Source organism: Oncorhynchus masou, chromosome 24 (genome assembly GCF_036934945.1).
Source record: "Oncorhynchus masou masou isolate Uvic2021 chromosome 24, UVic_Omas_1.1, whole genome shotgun sequence".
NCBI classification, from domain to species: domain Eukaryota; kingdom Metazoa; phylum Chordata; class Actinopteri; order Salmoniformes; family Salmonidae; genus Oncorhynchus; species Oncorhynchus masou.
In genome coordinates this window covers 23937431-23964665 of record NC_088235.1, presented here as the reverse complement: position 1 = coordinate 23964665, position 27235 = coordinate 23937431, and the positions used below count along the sequence as shown (strand labels likewise).

The window sequence follows — 27235 nt, the reverse complement described above, 5'->3', positions numbered from 1 at the left end:
TACTAAAACTACATACTGTGTACTAATCGTACTACATACTATTTAGAATGTCCTGTTTAGTAAAAACGTGTGCAGTAAGCAGCAAATATCAACATAATCAACATAATCCATACTGTTCCCTGCTATTCATTTGTTTTTGTAGAGTGCGTCCCTTATTCTAAATATCAGCTGCAGTGGGTGTGCAAAGACCATTCTCCTCCTCAAAAGTGTGCAGGGAATTCTATAAATGAAAGCCGAAATAAGTATTACATTCTGGCATTTAAAGCAAACTCAATTTCCAAAATGTCACGTATTATAAAATGTTCTATTTTTGCATACCCAAAAATCCCAAAATGTAGAACGCCAGTATGGATATTTGGACATCGCCTATGACTTGAATCATGCATGGAGAAGTCCAACTAAGGCCGATGGATGGAACAGACGTTTTGCTGTCATGGAATGTATACTCTCCTATTAACCCTATATTTCCACTGTCAAACACAAAGAGAATGGCTGCTTTCTTATAATGCAGTATATTCCAGGGTTCAAATACTTTTCAAAAACGTTAAGCTTTTGCTTTAGATGGCTTGCACTCAAAAAAAGGCTGGATTAAATTCAACCAATAGCTGGGTAAATAGTGGACAGAACAAACGTTGGGTTATTTTAACCCAGCCAGTTGGGTTATTGAGCTGTGATCCACCGGGTTAGAGCAGAAGACCGGGCGCTTGACTTAGTAAGGGCGTGGCTTTCAGCTATTTCATTTTGGCCACCCGTGAGAGTAAATGTCATTCCGGTTCATCTGTTGTGTTGTATTGTCAGCACATGTTAAGATGACGCCCCATGGAACGGAAGAAAAGATGGCGCGACACAAAGATGTGTGTGAGGTTCAAACTGCGAAAGACAAACCAAGTCATTTCTCTTTTGAGTCAAGTACAGGACAGATAATTGCTTTTTACGCTCCTAAAAACCGTGAGCAGGCGACGGATAGTGAACTGGAAAAGATCACTCTCCTGACAGAAGTGAAGAGTAAGAACCTGCGCTGACAGGTGAGGTGAAGGCTTCGAGGCCTCACCCTGATGATCAGGAAAATGCCCAAGATGACTCTGGCCCAGAGGTAGTACGATTCATGGAGAAAGTGGATCCTTTTGGCTGATCCATTTGTGGTGTTAGGCTGGGCGTCTGTCAATATGGTCAAAATATAGATTTTTTGTGTGTCTGCTGCCCAGAGGGAGAGAGCGCTACCCGTTTCACGACTCGGGACAAAAGCTGTATCCTGCTTTGCTCTTTGGAGTGCAGCTGAAAGGAGTGATAACTGGGGTGGTGTTGAGATGGATCTACTGAAGTTGAGGATCCCCGGTGTCTGTGATACATTCCATTTGGTGCAATGCAGACCTAGTGGCGAGCTTGAGACTGAGGAGACCCTTTCTGTCCTTCTGAGTTTTGATGCAGAATGTTTGCCGGATAAGTCATTCTAGGGTATTTAAATTATCCCGTGACAGCTTTTGTTCCAAACTAGGGCTGACCCCATTTAGTCGACTGGTCGGATGCTTGGTCAAGATTTTTTTAGTCGAGCAAAGCAAAGCAATTATGGCACACGAGACACCTGTGTGATTCACCCCTGTCTGAGTGAACTAATACATTGTGGAGGCAAAGGGGATGACACACCAGTTTCACCAGCAGTACATTTACCCTTAATTCTCATTATTTATAATCTACGTTTTAGTTATGGTAACTTATGTTAATGCATTCAATATATTATATATTATTATTAAAGTCTTACCATTGTCATTGTAGGTGTGGACACATTATTTGCAGAGCACACAACCTAGGCTTACAAATGTTGGTTTATTTAATTCCATTTATGAGTTTCAAATGTATTTATTGTCTTTTGTTTGGAGCGCACATGTCAGTCTTGAGTGAGGACACACACTTGATTACGCATAGAACTAGTCCTAGGCTACCATCACTGTGGAGCTTCTCAAAGTAAATTATTTTTGCCTCAAATGGTAAGTAAACAAAGTCTGTTTTTACGTCCATTGAGAATGACAATAGTTCCTCAAGTAGCCTTTTTGCTCAATCTTTCCAGCTCTCTCCCTTTCAATAACCACTCAGCATGAAAGAGGATAAAAATGTCATACTCTGGCCGGGTGGAAACATTATTAAATAGGCCTACATGATTACTTCGTATTCCTTGCGCAAATAGCCTACAGCTCTGGCTGTCCGGAGCTCACTGGCACAGGAAACTCTGAGGTCCCAGAATATTTTATACAATATTTAAAGTTTTCTACCATGAGCTTGGGCTGACTAAACTAATAGTTGATACAATGTTTTAAATTCCTTGCAGATAGGAAATGCATAGCCAATGTGATTCATAGGTTACACTATATATACAAAGGTATGTGGACACCCTTTCAAAATAGTGGATTATACACCCGTTGCTAGCAGGTGTATAAAATCAAGCACACAGCCGTGTAATCTCCATATTCAAACATTAGCAGTAGAATGGCCAAGTCAGTTTGTCAAATTTCTGCCTGCTAGAGCTGCCCCGGTCAATTGTAAGTGCTGTTACTGTGAAGTGGAAACCTCTAGGAGCAACAACCGCTGAGTCCTGAAGCGCATAGTGAGTAAATACGTCTGTCCTTGGTTGCAACACTCACTACCAAGTTTCAAACTGCCACTGGAAGCAACGTCAGCACCAGAACTGTTCATCGGGAGCTTCATGAAATGGGTTTCCATGGACGAGCAGCTGCACAAGCCTAAGATCACAATGTGAAATGCCAAGCGTCGGCTAGAGTGGTGTAAAGCTCACCACCATTGGACTCTAGAACAGTGGAAACTTGTACTCTGGAGTGATGAATCACACTTCACCAATTAGCAGTCCGACAGACAAATCTGTATTTGGCAGATGCCAGGACAACAGTACCTGCCTGAATGCATATTGTCAACTGTAAAGTTTGGTGGAGGAGGAATAATGGTCTGGAGCTGTTTTTCATGGTTTGGGCTAGGTCTGTTTGTTCCAGTGAAGGGAAATATTAACGCTACAGCATACAATGACATTTTAGATGATTCTGTGCTACATTAACCACAGGATTTTACTGTTTGGCTCTGTGTATTACCATACAGTAAATTAGGATTAATCACATCAAATTAATGTTTTGCTCTGTGTACTACCACACAATAAGTTAGGATTAATCACATCAAATTCATGTTTGGCTCTGTGTTCTACCACACAATAAGTTAGGATTAATCACATCAAATTCATGTTTGGCTCTGTGTACTACCACACAATAAGTTAGGACTAACCACAGCAGCGAAATATTGGGAGTTCCTGCTCCACTTCTCACTGCATTTAGCTCTGTGTGGAGTGTGTAAGTGTGTGTGTACTTGTGCCAGCGGCATGGTATTGAGTTAGAGGAGATAGCATTAAGGTGTGTGGGACTGACTGACTGACTGTGTGAGTGTCCCAAATGGCAATTTATTCAATAATGCACTACTTTTGACCAGAGTTTTATGGACTGTGGTCAAAATATGTGCACTAAATAGGGAGCCATTTCGGACTGACTGGCTGACCAAGCTCATAAGAACCAGCTGGAAAGCCAAGTGCCCTCTGTCTGATACTGTGATGCTGTGCCCATGGGAATTAGTCATGTCTTTCATACCCCAGAAGGTAGGTAGGTAGGTAGGTGTGTGTGTGTGTGTGTGTGTGTTTGTTTGTTTGCCCTTGGGGATGGATCAAAGGTGCATTTTACTTTGAAGAGCAGCCAGGTAGCCAGGGGTTGAGATTATGTGTGAGAGGAGGAATGCTAAAATGCACCTCAGATATCTTTGAACTACCGAGGTGCTGAATACTGATTGGTTAAAACTCAATCCAGCCGGTATCTATTCCACAAAATATACAAAGAATTGTCAATTGAATAAAGGTACAATGAAACAACGGGTTGCTAGTTTGCAGTCATTCCAGCTTCCGTTTGAAGTGATTGTGTTAGCTGTGTTGTTGGCTAGCTCCTCTGAATAACTGTCTTAACTTATTGGATGGTTGAACATCCTCAGTATTTCCTAGAGAGAGAGAGGATGAAAACAGATGTTGTTTTATTTGAGCCAGTGTGTTTACATCTTCAGTGATAACCAGTGGTGGAAAAAGTACCCAATTGTCATACTTGAGAAAAAGTAAAGATACCTTAATAGAAAATGACTCAAGTAAAAACGCCAGTAAAATACTACTTGAGTAAAAGTCTAAAAGTATTTGGTTTTAAATATACTTAAGTTTCAAAAGTAGATGTAATTGTCACACTCTGACCATTATTTGCATGGTTTGTTTCTATGTTTTGTTTGGTCAGGGTGTGATATGAGTGGGCATTCTATGTTGCATGTCTATGTTGCATGTCTAGTCTGTTTCTATGTGTTTCGGCCTGATATGGTTCTCAATCAGTGGCAGGTGTTTGTTGTTGTCTCTGATTGGGAACCATTTTTAGGTAGCCTGTTTTGTATTGTGGTTGGTGGGTTAATGTTTATGTGATGTTGCATGTTTGCACTCAGTTTTGATAGCGGTCACGGTCGTCTTGTTATTTTGTTTGTTTGTTCGTTTAGTGTACTTCGTGTTTTTTCATCTATCTTTAAAAGGATGTATTCACACCACGCTGCGCTTCGGTCCGATCCTTACTCCTCCTCGGACGAAGAGGAGGAAAACCGTGACAGTAATTGCTAAAATATACTTAAGTATCAAAAGTAAAAGTTTATGTCTTTTGAAATTCCTTATAAAGCAAACCAGGCGGCACCATTGTCTTGTTTTTTAAATGTACGAATAGCCAGGGGCTCCAACACTCAGACATCATTTACAAATGAAGCATGTGTTTAGTGAGTCCGCCAAATCAGAGGCAGTAGGGATGATCTGTCAATGGGTGGGTAACTGGTGGCATGTGTCACGTTCTGACCATCGTTCGTTTTCCTTGTTTTAGTGTTGGTCAGGACGTGAGCTGGGTGGGCATTCTATGTTGTGTGTCTGGTTTGTCTATTTCTATGTTTGGCCTGATATGGTTCTCAATCAGAGGCAGGTGTTAGTCAATTGTCTCTGATTGGGAACCATATTTAGGTAGCCTGTTTTGTGTTGGGTTTTGTGGGTGATTGTTCCTGAGTCTGTGTTAGTTGCACCAGATAGGGCTGTTTCGGTTTTTTCACATTTCTTGTTTTGTAGATTGTTCATCTTTTATTAAAGATGTTTGCCAGTTACCACGCTGCGTTTTGGTCCGCCTCTCTTTCCCCAGAAGAAAACCATTACAGCATGGAAGTCAAATGCAGTAGAGCAGAACTTGGTAAATGGCCGGAGCCATTTAACGCACATAACTCCCGGCTTACAGAAATCACAAAAAACACATGGGCACAAAACCCTTCTCGCACCAGTCACTAAACCCGTCTCGCACCAGTCACTAAACCCGTCTCGCACCAGTCACAAAACCCGTCTCGCACCAGTCACAAAACCCGTCTCACACCAGTCACAAAACCCGTCTCGCACCAGTCACAAAACCCGTCTCGCACCAGTCACAAAACCCATCTCGCACCAGTCACAAAACCCATCTCGCACCAGTCACAAAACCCGTCTCGCACCAGTCACAAAACCCGTCTCGCACCAGTCACAAAACCCATCTCGCACCAGTCACAAAACCCATCTCGCACCAGTCACAAAACCCATCTCGCACCAGTCACAAAACCCGTCTCGCACCAGTCACAAAACCCGTCTCGCACCAGTCACAAAACCCATCTCGCACCAGTCACAAAACCCATCTCGCACCAGTCACAAAACCCGTCTCGCACCAGTCACAAAACCCGTCTCGCACCAGTCACAAAACCCGTCTCGCACCAGTCACAAAACCCGTCTCGCACCAGTCACAAAACCCATCTCGCACCAGTCACACAACCCATCTCGCACCAGTCACAAAACCCGTCTCGCACCAGTCACAAAACCCATCTCGCACCAGTCACACAACCCATCTCGCACCAGTCACACAACCCATCTCGCACCAGTCACAAAAGGCACACATACTTACAATGAACAATTCCCAACAAGGACATGGGGGAAACAGAGGGAACATATACAACATGTAATTAGGGAATTGAAACCAGGTGACTGTGACAATCAGACAAAACAAATGGAACATGAAAAATGGATCTGCGATGGCTAGAAGACCAGTGACGTCGACCGCTGAACACCGCCCGAACAAAGAGAGAAACTGACTTTGGCAGAAGTCGTGACATGACCAGGGATGTTCTCTTGATAAGTGTGTGAATTAGACAATTTTCCTGTTCTGCTAACCATTCAAAATGTAACGAGTACTTTTAGGTGTAAGGGAAAATGTATGAAGAAAAATAGTACATCATTTTATTTGGGAATCTAGTGAAGTAAAAGTAAAATTTTCCAAAATATTAATAGTACTACAGATTCCCCCAAAAATCTACTTAAGTTGTACTTTAAAGTATTTTTTACTTAATTAATTACTTTACACCACTGGTGATAACCCACTGGGAAAAAACTGGTTGAATCAATGTTTCCACATAATTTCAACCAAAAAATGTATTGTGATGGCATTGAATCACATAACTTGCAACCTACATTTATTGACGTGGTGAAATGTTTTGTTGATTTCACGGTGAATTCACGTTAGTTGACAACTTAACCAAAATGTAAATCAAAACTAGACATTGAAGTTACGTCTGTGCCCAGTGGAAAGTGGCCTTTGGCCAAGAGCGATTAAGGAAGGAATGAGGGTATGAGTTAAAGGAGCTTGAGGCACTCCCGAAGTTCACAAAGCTGTGGAACGCAACTGCACTCATTGTTAATGAGTCCCACAGGCCCAAGGAGGGGAGCAGAGGAGGGGGTGAGGGTGGATTACACCCCTTCTATATTCACTACACACCAACACACCAACCAACTACCCCGAGACTGGATTTCGGGCTGAAGAGGGTGATAAGGGTGCTACTACCCCCTCTCTATGCCGGAGAATTGTTAAATAATTCACACCTCACTCACTCAAAAGTGAATGAGCATCAGAGTTAGTGTGGAGAAAGGGAGAGAGAAGGGGATTATGGGAGGAGTGGGTCTGTTGAGTGGAGCTTCCTCAGAATTTTTAAACAGGCAGTTTATCATAATCTCTCACAGGGCCAACAATAACATTTTCTTCACATTCACTCCTTAACCCTTTGTCTGCCCATAGAGGGGCCACCCCAGCCACGACTAGTCCCTTCTCACAGAAGACACAATGGTGGAACCAGTCCAATGTGTCTCTGAAACTTGCTGTGAAGTCTGCTGTGTGAGATTAGCCCAGGACCACTAGAGGTTGGGTAGGTTGTTTGCTCTTTTCCATATTATGTCTATTTATAATAAGCTACCCAGGAAAGTGCTGAAATAACCCATATTAATGCATGTAGCCTTAGAAATAAGGTTAATGGAATCAGTAACCTGCTAACATCAGATGACATTCATCTATTAGCCATTTCTGTAACACACTTAGATAATTCATTTCATAATACAGCAGTAGCAATATACCATATATAAAAGAGACATAAATGCTTATGGGGAGATGTTGCTGTATATATTCAGAGCCATATTCCTGTAATGAATAGAGAAGATCTTATGTTGAGGGTTGTTGAAGTGTTGTGGTTGCAGGTTCACTTGGCACATCTAAAGCCTTTTCTTTTGGGGTGTTGCTATATGCCACTATGTGCTTACAGTCAGTATCTAATATCTGTGAAATGCTTGATATTGTATGTGATGTAAACAGAAAGGTCTACTTTCTTGGGGACCTGAATATAGACTGGTTTTCATCAAGCTGTCCTCTCAAGAGGAAGCTTCTCACTGTAACTAGTGCCTGCAATCTGGTTCAGGTTATTAACGCTACAGGAACAAGATCATCCACATATATCTATCACACTTTCACTAATACTGTAGAACTTTGTTCTTAAGCTGTATCCATACCCATTGGATGCAGTGATCACAATATTGTGGCTATATCCAGAAAAGCCACATTTCTGAAAGCTGGGCCTAAAATAGTGTATGAGAGATCATACAAAATATTTTGCTGTGACTCTTATGTAGATGATGTTAAAAATATTTGTTGGTCTGATGTGATTGAAGGAGCATCCAGACTCTGCACTTGATGGATTTAAGAAATTGCATCTTCTAATTATTGATAAACAAGCACCTGTTAAGAAACTGACTGTCAGAAGTGTTAAGGCTCCATGGATTGATGAGGAATTGAAAAGTGTATGGTTGAAAGAGATGGGGCAAAAGGAGTGGCTAATAAGTCTGGCTGCACATCAGACTGACTGACTTACTGCAAATTGAGAAATAATGTGACTAAACTCAACAAAAAGAAGAAGACACTATTATGAAGCCAAGATCAATTACATAAAGAATGATGGAAATTATTTGCAGAAAGAATATATAAACTCTACCTTTCATCGAATCAGATGGCTTATGCATCACAAAACCATTTGATGTTGACAATTATTTGAATGACTAATTAATTGGCAAAGTGGGCAAACTTAGGCAGGAAATGCCAACAACGAACAGTGAGGAATCGTATTCATGCAATATTTTTCTTTCATTACTTGTTTTTTAATGCAAGTTAACATTTTGTAAAGTTACTGTGGGAGAGGTGGATTATGACAAACCTCCTGGCATCGACAATTTAGATGGAAAGCTACTGAGGATGGTAGCTGACTCGATAGCCACTCCTATCTGTCATATCTTTAATCTGAACCTAGAGGAAAGTCTTTGTCCTCAGGCCTGGAGGGAAGCTAAGGTAATTCCGCTACCCAAGAGTGGTAAAGTGGCCTTTGCTGGTTCTAACAACAGACCTAAAAGCTTGCTGCCAGCACTTAGCAAACTGTTGGAAGAAAATGGTGTTTGACTAAATACAGAGCTTCCGAGTGGCACAGCGGTCTAAGGCACTGCATCTCAGTGCAAGAGGTGTCATTACAAACTTTGGTTTGATTCCAGGCAATATCACAAACGGCCGTGATTGGGAGTCCCATAGGGCGGCGCACAATTGGCCCAGCGTCGTCCAGGTTTGGCCGGGGTAGGCTGTCATTGTAAATAATAATTGACTCTTAACTAACTATCCTAGTTAAATAAAGGTTTAAAAAAAATGCTATTTCTCTGTAACCAAATTAACAGACTGTCAGCATGCTTATAGAGAAGGGCACTCAACATGTACTGCACTGACACAAATTACTGATGATTGGTTGAAATAAATTGATAATAAGATGATTGTGGGAGCAGTACTGTTAGATTTCAATGCAGCCTTTGATATTATTGATCATAACCTGTTGTTGAAAACACATATGTGTTATGGCTTTTAACTTCTTGGATATAGGGGGTGCTATTTAAATTTTTAGATGAAAAACGTTCCCGTTTTAAACAAGCTATTTTGTCACGAAAAGATGCTCGACTATGCATATAATTGACAGCTTTGGAAAGAAAACACTCTGACGTTTCCAAAACTGCAAAGATATTGTCTGTGAGTGCCACAGAACTGATGTTACAGAAAAAAAACAGATAAAAATACAATCAGGAAGTGCCGCATTTTTTGAAACCCCTCATGGCAATGACTCCTTATATGGCTGTGGAGGAGCTAGGAGTCAGCTTACCTTTTCCACGTTTTCCCCAAGGTGTCTGCAGCATTGTAACGTATCTGTAGGCATATCATTGGAAGATTGACCATAAGACACTACATCTACCAGGTGGTCGCTTGGTGTCCTCCGTCGCAATTATTGCGTAATCTCCAGCTGCAGTATTTTTCCGTTTGCCATGTTTCTGTCAATATTATGGAGCTAATTTGGAAAAAAGTTTGGCGTTGTAATGACTGAATTTTCGGGGGTTTTTCTTAGCCAAACGTGATGAACAAAACGGAGCGATTTCTCCTACACAAATAATCTTTTTGGAACAGCTGAACATTTGCTATCTAACTGAGAGTCTCGTCATTGAAAACATCCGAAGGTAAATTATTTTATTTGAATGCTTTTCTTGTTTTTGTGAAAATGTTGCCTGCTGATGCTAGGCTATCAATACTCTTACACAAATGCTTGTGTAGATTTGGTTAAAGCATATTTTGAAAATCTGAGATGACAGTGTTGTTAACAAAAGGCTAAGCTTGTGTTTCAATATATTTATTTCATTTCATTTGCGATTTTCATGAATAGGAAACGTTGCGTTATGGTAATGAGCTTGAGGCTATGTTTACGCTCTCGGATACAGGATTGCTCGACGCTAGAGTTTTAACCTTAGCTCTGAATCCATGATATGGCAATCTATCTAATAGAACTCAAAGGGTTTTCTTTAATAGAAGATTCTGTCATGTCAAAAATGTAAAGTATGGTGTACCGCAGGGCAGCTCTCTAGGCCCTCTACTCTTTTCTATTTTTACCAATGACCTACCACTGACATTAAACAAAGCATGTGTGTCCATGAATGCTGATGATTCAACCATAAACACATTAACCTCTCTAGGGGGTCCCACCTGGCCAACATCTGGTAAAATTGCAGAGCGCAAAATTCAAAAACAGAAATACACATAATAGAAATGTAAAAAACATACAAGTGTTATACATCGGCTTAAATATGAACTTCTTGTTATTCCAACCGTTGTGTCAGATTTTTAAAAGGCTTTACAGCGAAAGCCATGCGATTATCTGAGGACAGCGCCCAGCACACAAAACATTACAAACAGTTACCAGCCCATTAGAGGAGTAACAAAAGTCAGAAATAGCGATAAAATTAATCACTTACCTTTGATTATCTTCATATGGTTGCACTCACAAGACTCCCAGTTACCCAATAAATGTTTGTTTTGTTTGATAAAGTCCCTCTTCATATCCAAAAACTTCCATTTTGTTGGCGTGTTGTGTTCAGTAATGGCTCTAAGGCGGTCATAACAGGCAGAAGAAAAATCCCAAAAGTATCAGTAAAGTTCGTAGAAAATGTCAAACGATGTTTATTATCAATCCTCAGGTTGTTTTTAGTCATAATAATCAATACAATTTCAACTGGACAATAGCTTCGTCAATATAAAAGAAAAACAAGAACGGCGCACTTTCAGTCGAGCACAGTAAAGAGCTCTGGGACACTGCAGGGTCCACTCATTCAAAGTGGTCTTACTCTCTAATTTTTCAGAATACAATCCTGAAACAATGTCTAAAGACTGTTGACATCTAGTGGAAGCCATAGGAAGTGAAATCTGAGTCCTACATCTTTGGATACTGTAAAGGCAGTCTTTGGATACTGTAAAGGCAGTCAATGGAAACAGGCAGTTTACTTTGAGGAACAGGCAGTTTACTTTGGGCACGTCATTCATCTGAATTTCCCTGTCCCTGTCACTAAAAAATGAAAGGAAAATAATTCTCTAAAATGCAAATAAACTATAATATCTCATACGGAAAGTAGTATGTTCAATAGGAAAGCAAAATTAGCAAGCATGCACCCTCTTCCTCGCGCGCCGAAAGACTGATATTGTTCCGGTGATCTCCTCACCAAAACTCCAAATTCTTGCTTGTTTTTCAAAAAACATATATACATAACTGTAGCACTGATGAGTAAACAATTGTCCATTGGGATGGAGGCAGAGTAAAGACTGTTGAGGGGGTGGGGGATGACCACGCCCAAACCTTCCCGGACGACGCTGAGCCAATTGTGCGCCGCCCTATGGGAATCCAGATCACAGCCGGTTGTGATACTGCCCGGGATCGAACCACGGTCTGTAGGGACGCCTCTAGCACTGAGATGTAGTGGCTTAGACCGTTGCATCACTTGGGAGCCCTAAAATTGAGGGGCCATGGGGACCAAGTGAAATAATGACATACTAGGTGTATGTACTCAATTGAAATCGTGATTTGTCCAAATAATCAACAATGCAAAAACCGTCACATTTGTGGTATTGTTCCTCATAACCTTCATATCCCATTTTACTGTTTCGTGTTTCATAACCGAGACACAGTAGAGATAGAAAATGGCAATAATACGTTAACTTTCCATTGTCTGCGTTTCTCTCCTGCATCCAAGTTTAAGTGTATTAAATGTAGTCTTGTTATAAATTATTAACATTATTATTAGTACTTGAATTACAGCTCTCTCAGTGATATCCCTAAAGGTTTTTTGTGGTTTAGTTCAAATTTATCAAGAACACGCTCATGATATGATAATCCCCCGCCCTCTTCTCCAGATTTCTTTCTCATGAAAGTTTCAAATGTTTACTTAACCATTGGGATTTAGGAATGCACTCAAACTAAAATATAAATATTTGTGGGAAAAAATTAAGTTGGTTTTCAGGCCTTTCAGTGACAGTGTGTCCAGAGAAAGACAGAGAGATAGAGAGAGGCTCTCCCAACCAAACAAACCAAGGCCATTCAGCATAAATGGATGTCTGATTATTTAACAGGCTTACAGGGACAGACGGAGGAAAATGTGGAGGAACTTATCCCGAATGCAAAACATATTTTTCATATCCTCTCTCACTCCATACTCATAAATATCCTCTCTCACTCCATACTCATAAATACCCTCTCTCACTCCATACTCATAAATATCCTCTCTCACTCCATACTCATAAATACCCTCTCTCACTCCATACTCATAAATACCCTCTCTCACTCCATACTCATAAATACCCTCTCTTACTCCATACTCATAAATACCCTCTCTTACTCCATACTCATAAATATCTTATCTCACTCCATACTTATAAATACCCTCTCTCACTCCATACTTATAAATACCCTCTCTCACTCCAAACTTATAAATACCCTCTCTCAAGCCATACTCATAAACACCCCCTCTCACGCCATACTTATAAATACCCTCTCTCACTCCATACTCATAAATACCCTCTCTCACTCCATACTCATAAATAACCTCTCTCACTCCATACTTATAAATACCATCTCTCACTCCATACTCATAAATACCCCCTCTCACTCCATATTTATAAATACCCTCTCTCACTCCATACTCATAAATATCCTATCTCACTCCATACTTATAAATACCCTCTCTCACTCCATACTCATAAATACCCTCTCTCACTCCATACTCATAAATACCCTCTATCACTCCATACTCATAAATACCCTCTCTTACTCCATACTCATAAATAGCCCTCTCACTCCATACTTATAAATACCCTCTCTCACTCCATACTCATAAATATCCTCTCTCACTCCATACTTATAAATACCCTCTCTCACTCCATACTTATAAATACCCTCTCTCACTCCATACTTATAAATACCCTCTCTCACTCCATACTCATAAATACCCTCTCTTACTCCATACTCATAAATACCCTCTCTCACTCCATACTCATAAATACCCTCTCTCACTCCATACTCATAAATACCCTCTCTCACTCCATACTCATAAATAACCTCTCTTACTCCATACTCATAAAAACCCTCTTTCACTCCATACTCATAAATACCCTCTCTCACTCCATACTTATAAATACCCTCTCTCACTCCATACTCATAAATACCCTCTCTTACTCCATACTCATAAATACCCTCTCTTACTCCATACTCATAAATACCCTCTCTCACTCCATACTCATAAATACCCTCTCTCACCCCATACTCATAAATACCCTCTCTCACTGCATACTTATAAATACCCTCTCTCACTCCATACTCATAAATACCCTCTCTTACTCCATACTCATAAATACCCTCTCTCACTCCATACTCATAAATACCCTCTCTCACTCCATACTCATAAATACCCTCTCTCACTCCATACTCATAAATACCCTCGCTTACACCATACTCATAAATACCCTCTCTCACTCCATACTCATAAATACCCTCTCTCACTCCATACTCATAAATACACTCTCTCACTCCATACTCATAAATACCCTCTCTTACTCCATACTCATAAATACCCTCTCTCACTCCATACTTATAAATACCCTCTCTCACTCCATACTTATAAATACCCTCTCTTACTCCATACTCATAAATACCCTCTCTTACTCCATACTCATAAATACCCTCTCTCACTCCATACTCATAAATACCCTCTCTCACTCCATACTCATAAATACCCTCTCTCACTCCATACTCATAAATACCCTCTCTCACTCCATACTCATAAATACTCTCTCTCACTCCATACTTATAAATACCCTCTCTCACTCCATACTCATAAATACCCTCTCTCACTCCATACTCATAAATACCCTCTCTCACTCCATACTCATAAATACCCTCTCTTACTCCATACTCACAAATACCCTCTCTCACGCCATACTCATAAATACCCTCTCTCACTCCATACTTATAAATACCCTCTCTCACTCCATACTTATACATACCCTCTCTCACTCCATACTCATAAATACCCTCTCTCACTCCATACTCATAAATACCCTCTCTCACTCCATACTCATAAATACCCTCTCTTACTCCATACTCACAAATACCCTCTCTCACTCCATACTCATAAATACCCTCTCTCACTCCATACTCATAAATACCCTCTCTCACTCCATACTCATAAATACCCTCTCTCACTCCATACTTATAAATACCCTCTCTCACTCCATACTCAAAAAATACCCTCTCTCACTCCATACTTATAAATACCCTCTCTCACTCCATACTCATAAATACTCTCTCTCACTCCATACTTATACATACCCTCTCTCACTCCCTACTCATAAATACCCTCTCTCACTCCATACTCATAAATACCCTCTCTCACTCCATACTCATAAATACCCTCTCTTACTCCATACTCACAAATACCCTCTCTCACTCCATACTCATAAATACCCTCTCTCACTCCATACTTATAAATACCCTCTCTCACTCCATACTTATAAATACCCTCTCTCACTCCATACTTATAAATACCCTCTCTCACTCCATACTCATAAATACCCTCTCTTACTCCATACTCATAAATACCCTCTCTCACTCCATACTCATAAATACCCTCTCTCACTCCATACTCATAAATACCCTCTCTCACCCCATACTCATAAATACCCTCTCTCACTGCATACTTATAAATACCCTCTCTCACTCCATACTCATAAATACCCTCTCTTACTCCATACTCATAAATACCCTCTCTCACTCCATACTCATAAATACCCTCTCTCACTCCATACTCATAAATACCCTCTCTCACTCCATACTCATAAATACCCTCTCTCACTCCATACTCATAAATACCCTCTCTCACTCCATACTCATAAATACCCTCTCTCACTCCATACTTATAAATACCATCTCTCACTCCATACTCATAAATACCCTCTCTCACTCCATACTCATAAATACCCTCTCTCACTCCATACTTATAAATACCCTCTCTCACTCCATACTCATAAATACCCTCTCTCACTCCATACTTATAAATACCCTCTCTCACTCCATACTTATAAATACCCTCTCTCACTCCATACTCATAAATACCCTCTCTTACTCCATACTCATAAATACCCCCTCTCACTCCATACTTATAAATACCCTCTCTCACTCCATACTCATACATATCCTCTCTCACTCCATACTCATAAATACCCTCTCTCACTCCATACTTATAAATACCCTCTCTCACTCCATACTTATAAATACCCTCTCTCACTCCATACTCATAAATACCCTCTCTTACTCCATACTCATAAATACCCTCTCTCACTCCATACTCATAAATACCCTCTCTCACCCCATACTCATAAATACCCTCTCTCACTCCATACTCATAAATACCCTCTCTTACACCATACTCATAAATACCCTCTCTCACTCCATACTCATAAATACCCTCTCTCACTCCATACTTATAAATACCATCTCTCACTCCATACTCATAAATACCCTCTCTCACTCCATACTCATAAATACCCTCTCTCACTCCATACTTATAAATACCCTCTCTCACTCCATACTCATAAATACCCTCTCTCACTCCATACTCATAAATACCCTCTCTCACTCCATACTTATAAATACCCTCTCTCACTCCATACTCATAAATACCCTCTCTCACTCCATACTCATAAATACCCTCTCTCACTCCATACTCATAAATACCCTCTCTCACTCCATACTTATAAATACCCTCTCTCACTCCATACTTATAAATACCCTCTCTTACTCCATACTCATAAATACCCTCTCTCACTCCACACTCATAAATACCCTCTCTCACTCCATACTCATAAATACCCTCTCTCACTCCATACTCATAAATACCCTCTCTTACTCCATACTCACAAATACCCTCTCTCACGCCATACTCATAAATACCCTCTCTCACTCCATACTTATAAATACCCTCTCTTACTCCATACTTATAAATACCCTCTCTCACTCCATACTCATAAATACTCTCTCTCACTCCATACTTATACATACCCTCTCTCACTCCATACTCATAAATACCCTCTCTCACTCCATAAACATAAATACCCTCTCTCACTCCATACTCATAAATACCCTCTCTTACTCCATACTCACAAATACCCTCTCTCACGCCATACTCATAAATACCCTCTCTCACTCCATACTTATAAATACCCTCTCTCACTCCATACTCATAAATACCCTCTCTCACTCCATACTCATAAATACCCTCTCTCACTCCATACTCATAAATAACCTCTCTCACTCCATACTCATAAATACCCTCTCTCACTCCATACTCATAAATACCCTCTCTTACTCCATACTCATAAATACCCCCTCTCACTCCATACTCATAAATACCCTCTCTCACTCCATACTCATAAATACCCTCTCTCACTCCATACTTATAAATACCCTCTCTCACTCCATACTCATAAATACCCTCTCTCACTCCATACTTATAAATACCCTCTCTCACTCCATACTTATAAATACCCTCTCTCACTCCATACTCATAAATACCCTCTCTCACTCCATACTCATAAATACCCTCTCTTACTCCATACTCATAAATACCCTCTCTCACTCCATACTTATAAATACCCTCTCTCACTCCATACTTATAAATACCCTCTCTTACTCCATACTCACAAATACCCTCTCTCACGCCATACTCATAAATACCCTCTCTCACGCCATACTCATAAATACCCTCTCTCACTCCATACTCATAAATACCCTCTCTCACTCCATACTCATAAATACCCTCTCTCACTCCATACTCATAAATACCCTCTCTCACTCCATACTCATAAATACCCTCTCTCACTCCATACTTATAAATACCCTCTCTCACTACATACTCAAAAAATACCCTCTCTTACTCCATACTTATAAATACCCTCTCTCACTCCATACTCATAAATACTCTCTCTCACTCCATACTTATACATACCCCCTCTCACTCCATACTCATAAATACCCTCTCTCACTCCATACTCATAAATACCCTCTCTCACTCCATACTTATAAATACCCTCTCTCACTCCATACTCATAAATACCCTCTCTCACTCCATACTTATAAATACCCTCTCTCACTCCATACTTATAAATACCCTCTCTCACTCCATACTCATAAATACCCTCTCTCACTCCATACTCATAAATACCCTCTCTTACTCCATACTCATAAATACCCTCTCTCACTCCATACTTATAAATACCCTCTCTCACTCCATACTTATAAATACCCTCTCTTACTCCATACTCACAAATACCCTCTCTCACGCCATACTCATAAATACCCTCTCTCACTCCATACTTATAAATACCCTCTCTCACTCCATACTCATAAATACCCTCTCTCACTCCATACTCATAAATACCCTCTCTCACTCCATACTCATAAATACCCTCTCTCACTCCATACTCATAAATACCCTCTCTCACTCCATACTTATAAATACCCTCTCTCACTCCATACTCAAAAAATACCCTCTCTTACTCCATACTTATAAATACCCTCTCTCACTCCATACTCATAAATACTCTCTCTCACTCCATACTTATACATACCCTCTCTCACTCCATACTCATAAATACCCTCTCTCACTCCATACTCATAAATACCCTCTCTCACTCCATACTCATAAATACCCTCTCTTACTCCATACTCACAAATACCCTCTCTCACGCCATACTCATAAATACCCTCTCTCACTCCATACTTATAAATACCCTCTCTCACTCCATACTCATAAATACCCTCTCTCACTCCATACTCATAAATACCCTCTCTCACTCCATACTCATAAATAACCTCTCTCACTCCATACTCATAAATACCCTCTCTCACTCCATACTCATAAATACCCTCTCTTACTCCATACTCATAAATACCCCCTCTCACTCCATACTCATAAATACCCTCTCTCACTCCATACTCATAAATACCCTCTCTCACTCCATACTTATAAATACCCTCTCTCACTCCATACTCATAAATACCCTCTCTCACTCCATACTTATAAATACCCTCTCTCACTCCATACTTATAAATACCCTCTCTCACTCCATACTCATAAATAACCTCTCTCACTCCATACTCATAAATACCCTCTCTTACTCCATACTCATAAATACCCTCTCTCACTCCATACTTATAAATACCCTCTCTCACTCCATACTTATAAATACCCTCTCTTACTTCACACTCATAAATACCCTCTCTCACTCCATACTCATAAATACCCTCTCTCACTCCATACTCATAAATACCCTCTCTCACTCCATACTCATAAATACCCTCTCTTACTCCATACTCACAAATACCCTCTCTCACGCCATACTCATAAATACCCTCTCTCACTCCATACTCATAAATACCCTCTCTCACTCCATACTCATAAATACCCTCTCTTACACCATACTCATAAATACCCTCTCTCACTCCATACTCATAAATACCCTCTCTCACTCCATACTCAAAATACCCTCTCTCACTTCATACTTATAAATACCCTCTCTCACTCCATACTTATAAATACCCTCTCTCACTCCATACTCATGAATACCCTCTCTCACTCCATACTTATAAATACCCTCTCTCACTCCATACTCATAAATTCCCTCTCTCACTCCATACTCAAAATACCCTCTCTCACTCCATACTCAAAATACCCTCTCTCACTTCATACTTATAAATACCCTCTCTCACTCCATACTTATAAATACCCTCTCTCACTCCATACTCATGAATACCCTCTCTCACTCCATACTCATAAATACCCTCTCTCACTCCATACTCATAAATTCCCTCTCTCACTCCATACTCATAAATACACTCTCTCACTCCATACTCATAAATACCCTCTCTTACTCCATACTCATAAATATCTTATCTCACTCCATACTTATAAATACCCTCTCTCACTACATACTTATAAATACCCTCTCTCACTCCATACTTATTAATACCCTCTCTCACTTCATACTTATAAATACCCTCTCTCACTCCATACTTATAAATACCCTCTCTCACTCCATACTCATAAATACCCTCTCTCACTCCATACTCATAAATACCCTCTCTCACTCCATACTCACAAATACCCTCTCTTACTCCATACTCATAAATACCCTCTCTCACTCCATACTCATAAATACCCTCTCTCACTCCATACTTATAAATACCCTCTCTCACTCCATACTCATAAATACCCTCTCTTACGCCATACTCATAAATACCCTCTCTTACTCCATACTCATAAATACCCTCTCTCACTCCATACTCATAAATACCCTCTCTCACTCCATACTCATAAATACCCTCTGAGCCATACTTATAAATACCCTCTCTCACTCCATACTCATAAATACCCTCTCTCACTCCATACTCATAAATACCCTCTCTCACTCCATACTCACAAATACCCTCTCTTACTCCATACTCATAAATACTCTCTCTCACTCCATACTTATAAATACCCTCTCTCATGCCATACTTATAAATACCCTCTCTCACTCCATACTCATAAATACCCTCTCTCACTCCATACTCATAAATACCCTCTCTCACTCCATACTTATAAATACCCTCTCTCACTCCATACTCATAAATACCCTCTCTCACTCCATACTCATAAATTCCCTCTCTTACTCCATACTTATAAATACACTCTCTCACTCCATACTTATAAATACACTCTCTCACTCCATACTTATAAATACCCCCTCTCACTCCTTGTAAACCTCCACACATATCTCTGAATGGAGAGGTTTAAAAAGTGTCACCTACACTCCCTGAAACATGGCTGTTGGCTCTTGAATGGATCTCGTTATTTATATGTATGTTGATAACCTTTACAATAAAGTGAACATAACCTGAGCCTTCCTATCTGAGACTGCATGGGGATTGAACATTTCCTAATCTACACAACCTGAGCCTTCCTATCTGAGACTGCATGGGGATTGAACATTTCCTAATCTACACTACCTGAGCCTTCCTATCTGAGACTGCATGGGGATTGAACATAACCTAATCTACACAACCTGAGCCTTCCTATCTGAGACTGCATGGGATTTATGCCTATGCAGTGAGCTCCTCCACTCTACAAGGGTTGAATTTATGAGTCAGTCACAAGGCTAACTGTAATGGCATTCCACAGACAGCCCACATAGTGTTTCATCAGAAGAGATCATCTCAGGGAATACTGACAATAGACAGGCTGGGATCTCATGTCTGTTCCATGATCCCCTCTCCTCCCTCTCCATACCCCACGGTCACCTCCCCACCAATACGCAAACACACTAACAATCTGTCTCCAACAAACAAAAGGGGTCAAATTAAAAATAATAATAATAATAAAAATAAAAAAATAAAAAAATAAAATACTAGAGGGCACCTTCTCTTCTTTCCCTTTCTATACCACTATTGGTAAATGCGTGGAGACAGTTTTGACTGATCAGTATGTATCCTTCAGCTGTTTTCCTGCTTCCTTTCATCCAGTTTCTCTGCCATGTCACTCTGGTGTGTGAATGAGATTTCTCTGTGATTTTATACAAGTTGTTTATGTAGAGGATCTTTCTGTTGAAGTGAGTGTACTGTAGCTAGAATTCCTTTATTATTTTATCATATTAGTGTACCTCATTTCATTGCCAATGTTGTGCATTAGCCATTGACTGACTGTCCTTGCCATAGCAATGTAATTAGAATGTTATATTATGTAATTATACACTAAGTGTACAAAACATTAAGAATACCTCCCTAATATTGAGTTGCGCCCCCTTTGCCTTCAGAAGAGCCTCAATTTGTCTGGGCATGGACTCTACAAGGTATCGAAAGCGTTCCACAGGGATGCCGGCCGATGTTGACTCCAACGCTTCCCACAGTTGTGTCAAGTTGACTGGATGTCCTTTTGATGGTGGAACATTATTGAGACACACTGGAAACTGTTGAGCATGAAAAACCCAGCAGCACTTAAATATTTTGTCTTGTCCATTCACCCTTTACATGGCACACATAATACATGTCTCAATTGTCTCAAGGCTTGCAAATCCTTCTTTAACCTGTCTCCTACCCTTCATCTACACTGATTGAAGTGGATTTCTCAAGTGACCTCAATAAGGGATCATAGCTTTCACCTGGATTCACCTGGTTAGTCTATGTCATGGAAAGAACAGGTGTTCTTAATGTTTTGTCCACTCAGTGTATATTTATCTCTCTATATTGTCCCGTCTCCTCAGGTCTCCTCCCCGGCCCAGCCCAGGCAGTCTCAACTACTCTGACGAGGATTTGAGCACCACCAAGTACAACGATCTGATCCCAGCTGAGAGCAGCAGCCTGACAGAGAAACCATCTGAGATATCAGACTCTAAGGTACCGACAGTATGTACTCCCCTTAACGTCTCCCTTCTCACTGGGAGTGTCTGTCAACATATTGGATCCCACTGCACCTCACCTTTACATTGATGCTATGCCCATAGATGATGATCTGTGGTCAGGTTTGTATTTCCCCCTTAGTGGTTAAGGTTAGGATTCGGGAGGGACAGCTGAAACTTCCACCTGGAGTGTTTGGCTCAGTGCATTGTCCAGTGTACTGGTAGTGGTCTAATGTCTGTAAGCAGACACTCAGGGCATTGATACAAGTAGGGATTAGATGGGAAATGTGTCCTGTGTCTCTCCTGGTCTTTATGGGGCAATCAGGCTGAGCTGGAGGCAAGCTCTGGGAGTAAGGCCAGTACCCAGTGCCCAGCTCTGGTGGTGGTCGGAATCAAGCACAGAGGATGCTCACACATGCGCACACAAACACACACACATACGCACACAGACTGGAGGGTCTGCTGCGTTCTCAGGCCCAAGCTGGATTCCTTCCACAGCCCCGTCCTCGTTTTGGGTCACCGTTACCCATAATGCCCCTTACATCCCGTCCCAGTCTGCTGTGTTGGCATCTGCTGAATCAGAGGAACAGACAGACACACAGGGGGGCTGGGGCCCAATAAGCGGCTCTCATCAATGAACTGGATCTCTCTCTCTCTCTCTCTCTCTCTCTCTCTCTCTCTCTCTCTCTCTGTCTCTCTGTCTCTCTGTCTCTCTCTCTCTCTCTCTCTTCAGCTCCAATTATATTTTTGTCTGTTTTTCTCTTCTAGCCTCTTGAAACTCCCCATCCCGGATCCGGGATCGTGACTAAAGCCTCAGGCTCATTAGCATAACGCAACGTTAACGATTTCTGAAAATCGCAAATAAAATGAAAATAATGCGCCTGCTCTCAAGCTTAGCCTTTTCTTAACAACACTGTCATCTCAGATTTTCAAAATATGCTTTTGAACCATAGCAATTCACTAATTTGTGTAAGAGTATGCAAAGCTAGCTTAGCATTTTGAGTAGCATTTAGCACGCAACATTTTCACAAAAACCAGATAAACAAATAAATAAAATCATTTACCTTTGAAGAGCTTCGGATGTTTTCAATGAGGAGACTCTCAGTTACATACCAAATGTGCAGTTTTTCCTGAAAGCGTCTTTGTGTAGGAGAAATCGCTCCGTTTTGTACATCGCATTTGGCTACCGAAACTAACCGAAAATTCAGTCACCTACAACGTCAAACTTTTTCCGAATTAACTCCATAATATCGACCGAAACATGGCAAACGTTGTTTGGAATCAATCCTCAAGGTGTTTTTTCACATATCTCTTCATTGATATATCGTTCGTGGAAGCCTGCATTCTTCTCTGAATTCTGTGGAAAAATACTTGCAGCTGACTTTTGCGCACCAATTTCGGCGCAGGACACCGGGCGGACACCTGGTAAATGTGGTCTCTTATGGTCAATCTTCCAATGATATGCCTACAAATACGTCACAATGCTGCAGACACCTTGGGGAAACGACAGAAAGGGCTGACTCACTCCTCTCGCATTCACAGCCATATAAGGAGACAATGGAAAACTGAGCCTCAAAAATCCTGCTCATTTCCTGGATGCCGTTTCATCTTGGTTTTGCCTGTAGCTCACGTTCTAGGGCACGCACAGAAAATATCTTTGCAGTTCTGGAAACATCAGAGTGTTTTCTTTCCAAGGCTAACAATTATATGCATAGTCGAGCATCTTTTTGTGACAAAATATCTTGTTTAAAACGGGAACGTTTTTCATCCAAAAATGAAATTGCGCCCCTAGAGTTTCAAGAGGCTAGCTTGTTGTCTATATTGATCCTCTTGTTGCTGTTTTCCTCTGCTCTGTTCTTGTGGTTTGTGTAGAAACCTGCAAATGGAGGGAGGAAGAATTCTAAGTTTTCTTTCATCTTGGAATTTTTTACTCTAGCTTTCCCAAATGGTCAGTCTCCCAGATGGCACCCTATTCCCTATATAGTGCACTACTTTTGACCATAGCCCTATGGTACTGTAGTAGTGCACTATACAGGGAATAGGGTGCCAACTGGGACAGACTCAGCTTCTACTAAATACATACCAGTATGAATTCCTGAGAAGCCAGATGTCTCTCTCCAGCTGTTCCCTTATCAAAAGTTTAGCTTCACATCAATGGATAAATCTCCCACCCAATGAACTGCTACAGACAGGATCTTTCCTTACATCCAAAACATCCTCCGATATAACTAATTTTGAAATGTCATCATCGGGCTGTCATATCTACCATTCCATACTTCCTTGTCAAACAAGCTCAACAACCCTAGCCTATCTGGCCTTCCAGCCCTCCAAACTCCACTTGCACCACCCCAGACGTACAGGCCCAGGCCTCCTCCCCATAGCCCTGCGGTTACCCTGCCATCCCCTCTCAAAGCACAACCATATCATCACCAGTGGTCTATTCTACAGATGACCAGTAAAGTGATGTCTCTTTTGAAGTTTTATTGAGTGGATAACTCCAGGCAATCAGCTTAGCTCACGCACGCGCACACACACACGCACGCACGCACGCACGCACGCACGCACGCACGCACGCACGCACGCACGCACGCACACACACACACACACACACACACACACACACACACACACACACACACACACACACACACACACACACACACACACACACACACACACACACACACACACACACACACACACACACACACACACATCAGGCTATTAGCTCTGCTTAGTGTTGGGTTGTGGCTGGGGTTGTCTCCATTAAGCCCTATGGGCCTGCAGTTCAGTCCTCCACTGGCAGGTATAAGTTGGCTATTGTCCTCACCTTAAGAAGGGATTTAGAAGAAGAAGTTAATGCGGGGTTATTGAGGCAACCGGGCCACCGCCACAACTGTACCTGGGCTAGCGGCAGGTAGACCAGACACACTCTTTAGAAACCAGTAGACAGTGTGTCCTTATGCAGCTTGTTTTGTCAGTGTCACTGTGTGTTTGTGTGTGTGACACTCTGGATAGAAATCAGCAGTTGAGGATGAAGTGAGCTCATCTGAGTCGATGGGAGGTTGAAGATAGTGTGTGCGTCCCAAATGGCATAGTGCCCTATAGCATGGTCCCATTTATAGAGCCCTATGGGCCCTTGCACTAAATAATAAATAGGATACCATTTGGGGCTCAGTCCGTGTGTTGCTTCATCATGGGAGATGAAAGAACATACAGTATCTGGACGCTGTGTCCGGCTGCTGAAGCGCAGACCTAGACACCACAGAGAGAAACATGTCTGCTGTGTTATGGTTGTCTCCCATGACAACACAGAGGATTGTTTCGACTGGAACTGCTCCGAGGGTTCATCTGTAGCATTTTTGGAAACACCACTAAGTTATATGATGTCACTTCCTGGAACCAAGTAAAAATAGAACAGGCTTTGAGTAAATGCTAGCTAGAATCTTAGTGAAATGTAGAAAAAAATGAAATATATTTATTTTTTTAACAAAGAGGAAATACCTGATAATGATTGACTATAATTAATTACATAATATTCACAAATGCATGTTATGTTAGACATTTAAGACATGATAAAAAGCCCAGAGCAAAATCTGTCACATCTGTCTGATTTAGTTCATCATAAACAACAGCAGTTGCTTCGTGTGCAGAGGGGGATTAGAACTGCCTAGTCACGCTAAATCCCTGTCTCAAATGATGTACAGCTGGATTGTAGGGGATTTCGCAATGGACTCAATATGTTTTTTTAAATCATATTTACACACACAAACGTGCGCAGGCACACATGCTCTCAAACAAATACATACTCAAACAAACACACACACTCCCCCCTCCCTCTGTACTGTCCGAGTGTTTACCTGCTGACTCCCCCCTCCCTCTGTACTGTCCGAGTGTTTACCTGCTGACTCCCCCCTCCCTCTGTACTGTCCGAGTGTTTACCTGCTGACTCCCCCCTCCCTCTGTACTGTCCGAGTGTTTACCTGCTGCCTGAGGTTCCTGCTGTGTTCACTGCAACAATGATGAGTGTAACATTGTTTACATTACCAAAGCAATTTAAATAGATCAACAGTGAAAAGAATATCACAAATGAACAGTAAACATTACACTCAGAACAGTTTGAAAGGAATAGAGACATTTCAAATGTCATGATGTCTATACACAGTGTTGCAACGATGTACAGTGTTCTCTCTCTTCCTCTGTCCCTCCTCTCTCTGTATCGCTCTCTCTCTCTCTCTCTCCCCCTCTCTCTCTCTCTCTCTCTCTCTCTCTCTCTCTCTCTCTCTCTGTATCTCTCTCTTCCTCTGTCCCTCCTCTCTCTGTATCTCTCTGTATCTCTCTCTCTCTCTCTCTCTTCCTCTGTCCCTCCTCTCTCTGTAACTCTCTCTCTCTCTCTCTTCCTCTGTCCCTCCTCTCTCTGTATCTCTATCTCTCTGTATCTCTCTCATCCTCTCTCACCTTCTCTTTCAATCTCTCTGTATCTCTCTCTCTCTCACTCCTTCTCTCTCCAACTCTCTTGGTTATGGGATGTAGGGTTGTGAAGAGGTTATGGGGGTTTCTTACAACTTCAATCCCCAAGATAAAGTTCACAGGGTTTGATGGATAGAACAGCACTAAAGACTCCACAATGCATTCCACTCTGGCCCCAACAGACCATCTATACCAGGGCAAGGAGTCGCCTGGGAAGTCTAGTAGTCTCCTGGGAAGTCTATGAGTCTCCTGAGAAGTCTAGTAATCTCCAGAGAAGTCTAGGAGTCTCCTGAGAAGACTAGGAGTCTCCTGAGAAGTCTAGGAGTCTCCTGAGAAGACTAGGAGTCTCCAGAGAAGTCTAGTAGTCTCCTGAGAAGACTAGGAGTCTCCAGAGAAGTCTAGTAGTCTCCTGAGAAGACTAGGAGTCTCCAGAGAAGTCTAGTAGTCTCCTGAGAAGACTAGGAGTCTCCAGAGAAGTCTAGTAGTCTCCTGAGAAGACTAGGAGTCTCCAGAGAAGTCTAGTAGTCTCCTGAGAATCTAGGAGTCTCCTGAGAAGTCTAGTAGTCTCCTGAGAATCTAGGAGTCTCCTGAGAATTCTGACAGTCTCCTGAGAAGTCTAGTAGTCTCCTGAGAAGTCTAGTAGTCTCCTGGGAAGTCTATGAGTCTCCTGAGAAGTCTAGTAGTCTCCTGGGAAGTCTATGAGTCTCCTGAGAAGTCTAGTAATCTCCTGGGAAATCTAGTAGTCTCCTGAGAAGTCTAGTAGTCTCCTGGGAAGTCTATGAGTCTCCTGAGAAGTCTAGTAATCTCCAGACAAGTATAGGAGTCTCCTGAGAAGACTAGGAGTCTCCTGAGAAGTCTAGGAGTCTCCTGAGAATCTAGGAGTCTCCTGAGAATCTAGGAGTCTCCTGAGAAGTCTAGTAGTCTCCTGAGAATCTAGGAGTCTCCTGAGAATTCTGACAGTCTCCTGAGAAGTCTAGTAGTCTCCTGAGAAGTCTAGTAGTCTCCTG

General features: G+C 41.4%; 1 protein-coding gene across 1 annotated transcript in view; it reads left to right on the top strand.

Moving 5' to 3' along the window:
* LOC135511925 (protein sidekick-2-like) overlaps nt 1-27235 on the top strand; it is a 645207-nt gene that overhangs the window by 606611 nt on the left and 11361 nt on the right. Inside the window, exon 44 of the mRNA XM_064933447.1 lies at nt 21624-21756. Within this exon, the coding sequence (XP_064789519.1) occupies nt 21624-21756 (133 nt within the window). The remainder of the gene's footprint in view (nt 1-21623; nt 21757-27235) is intronic.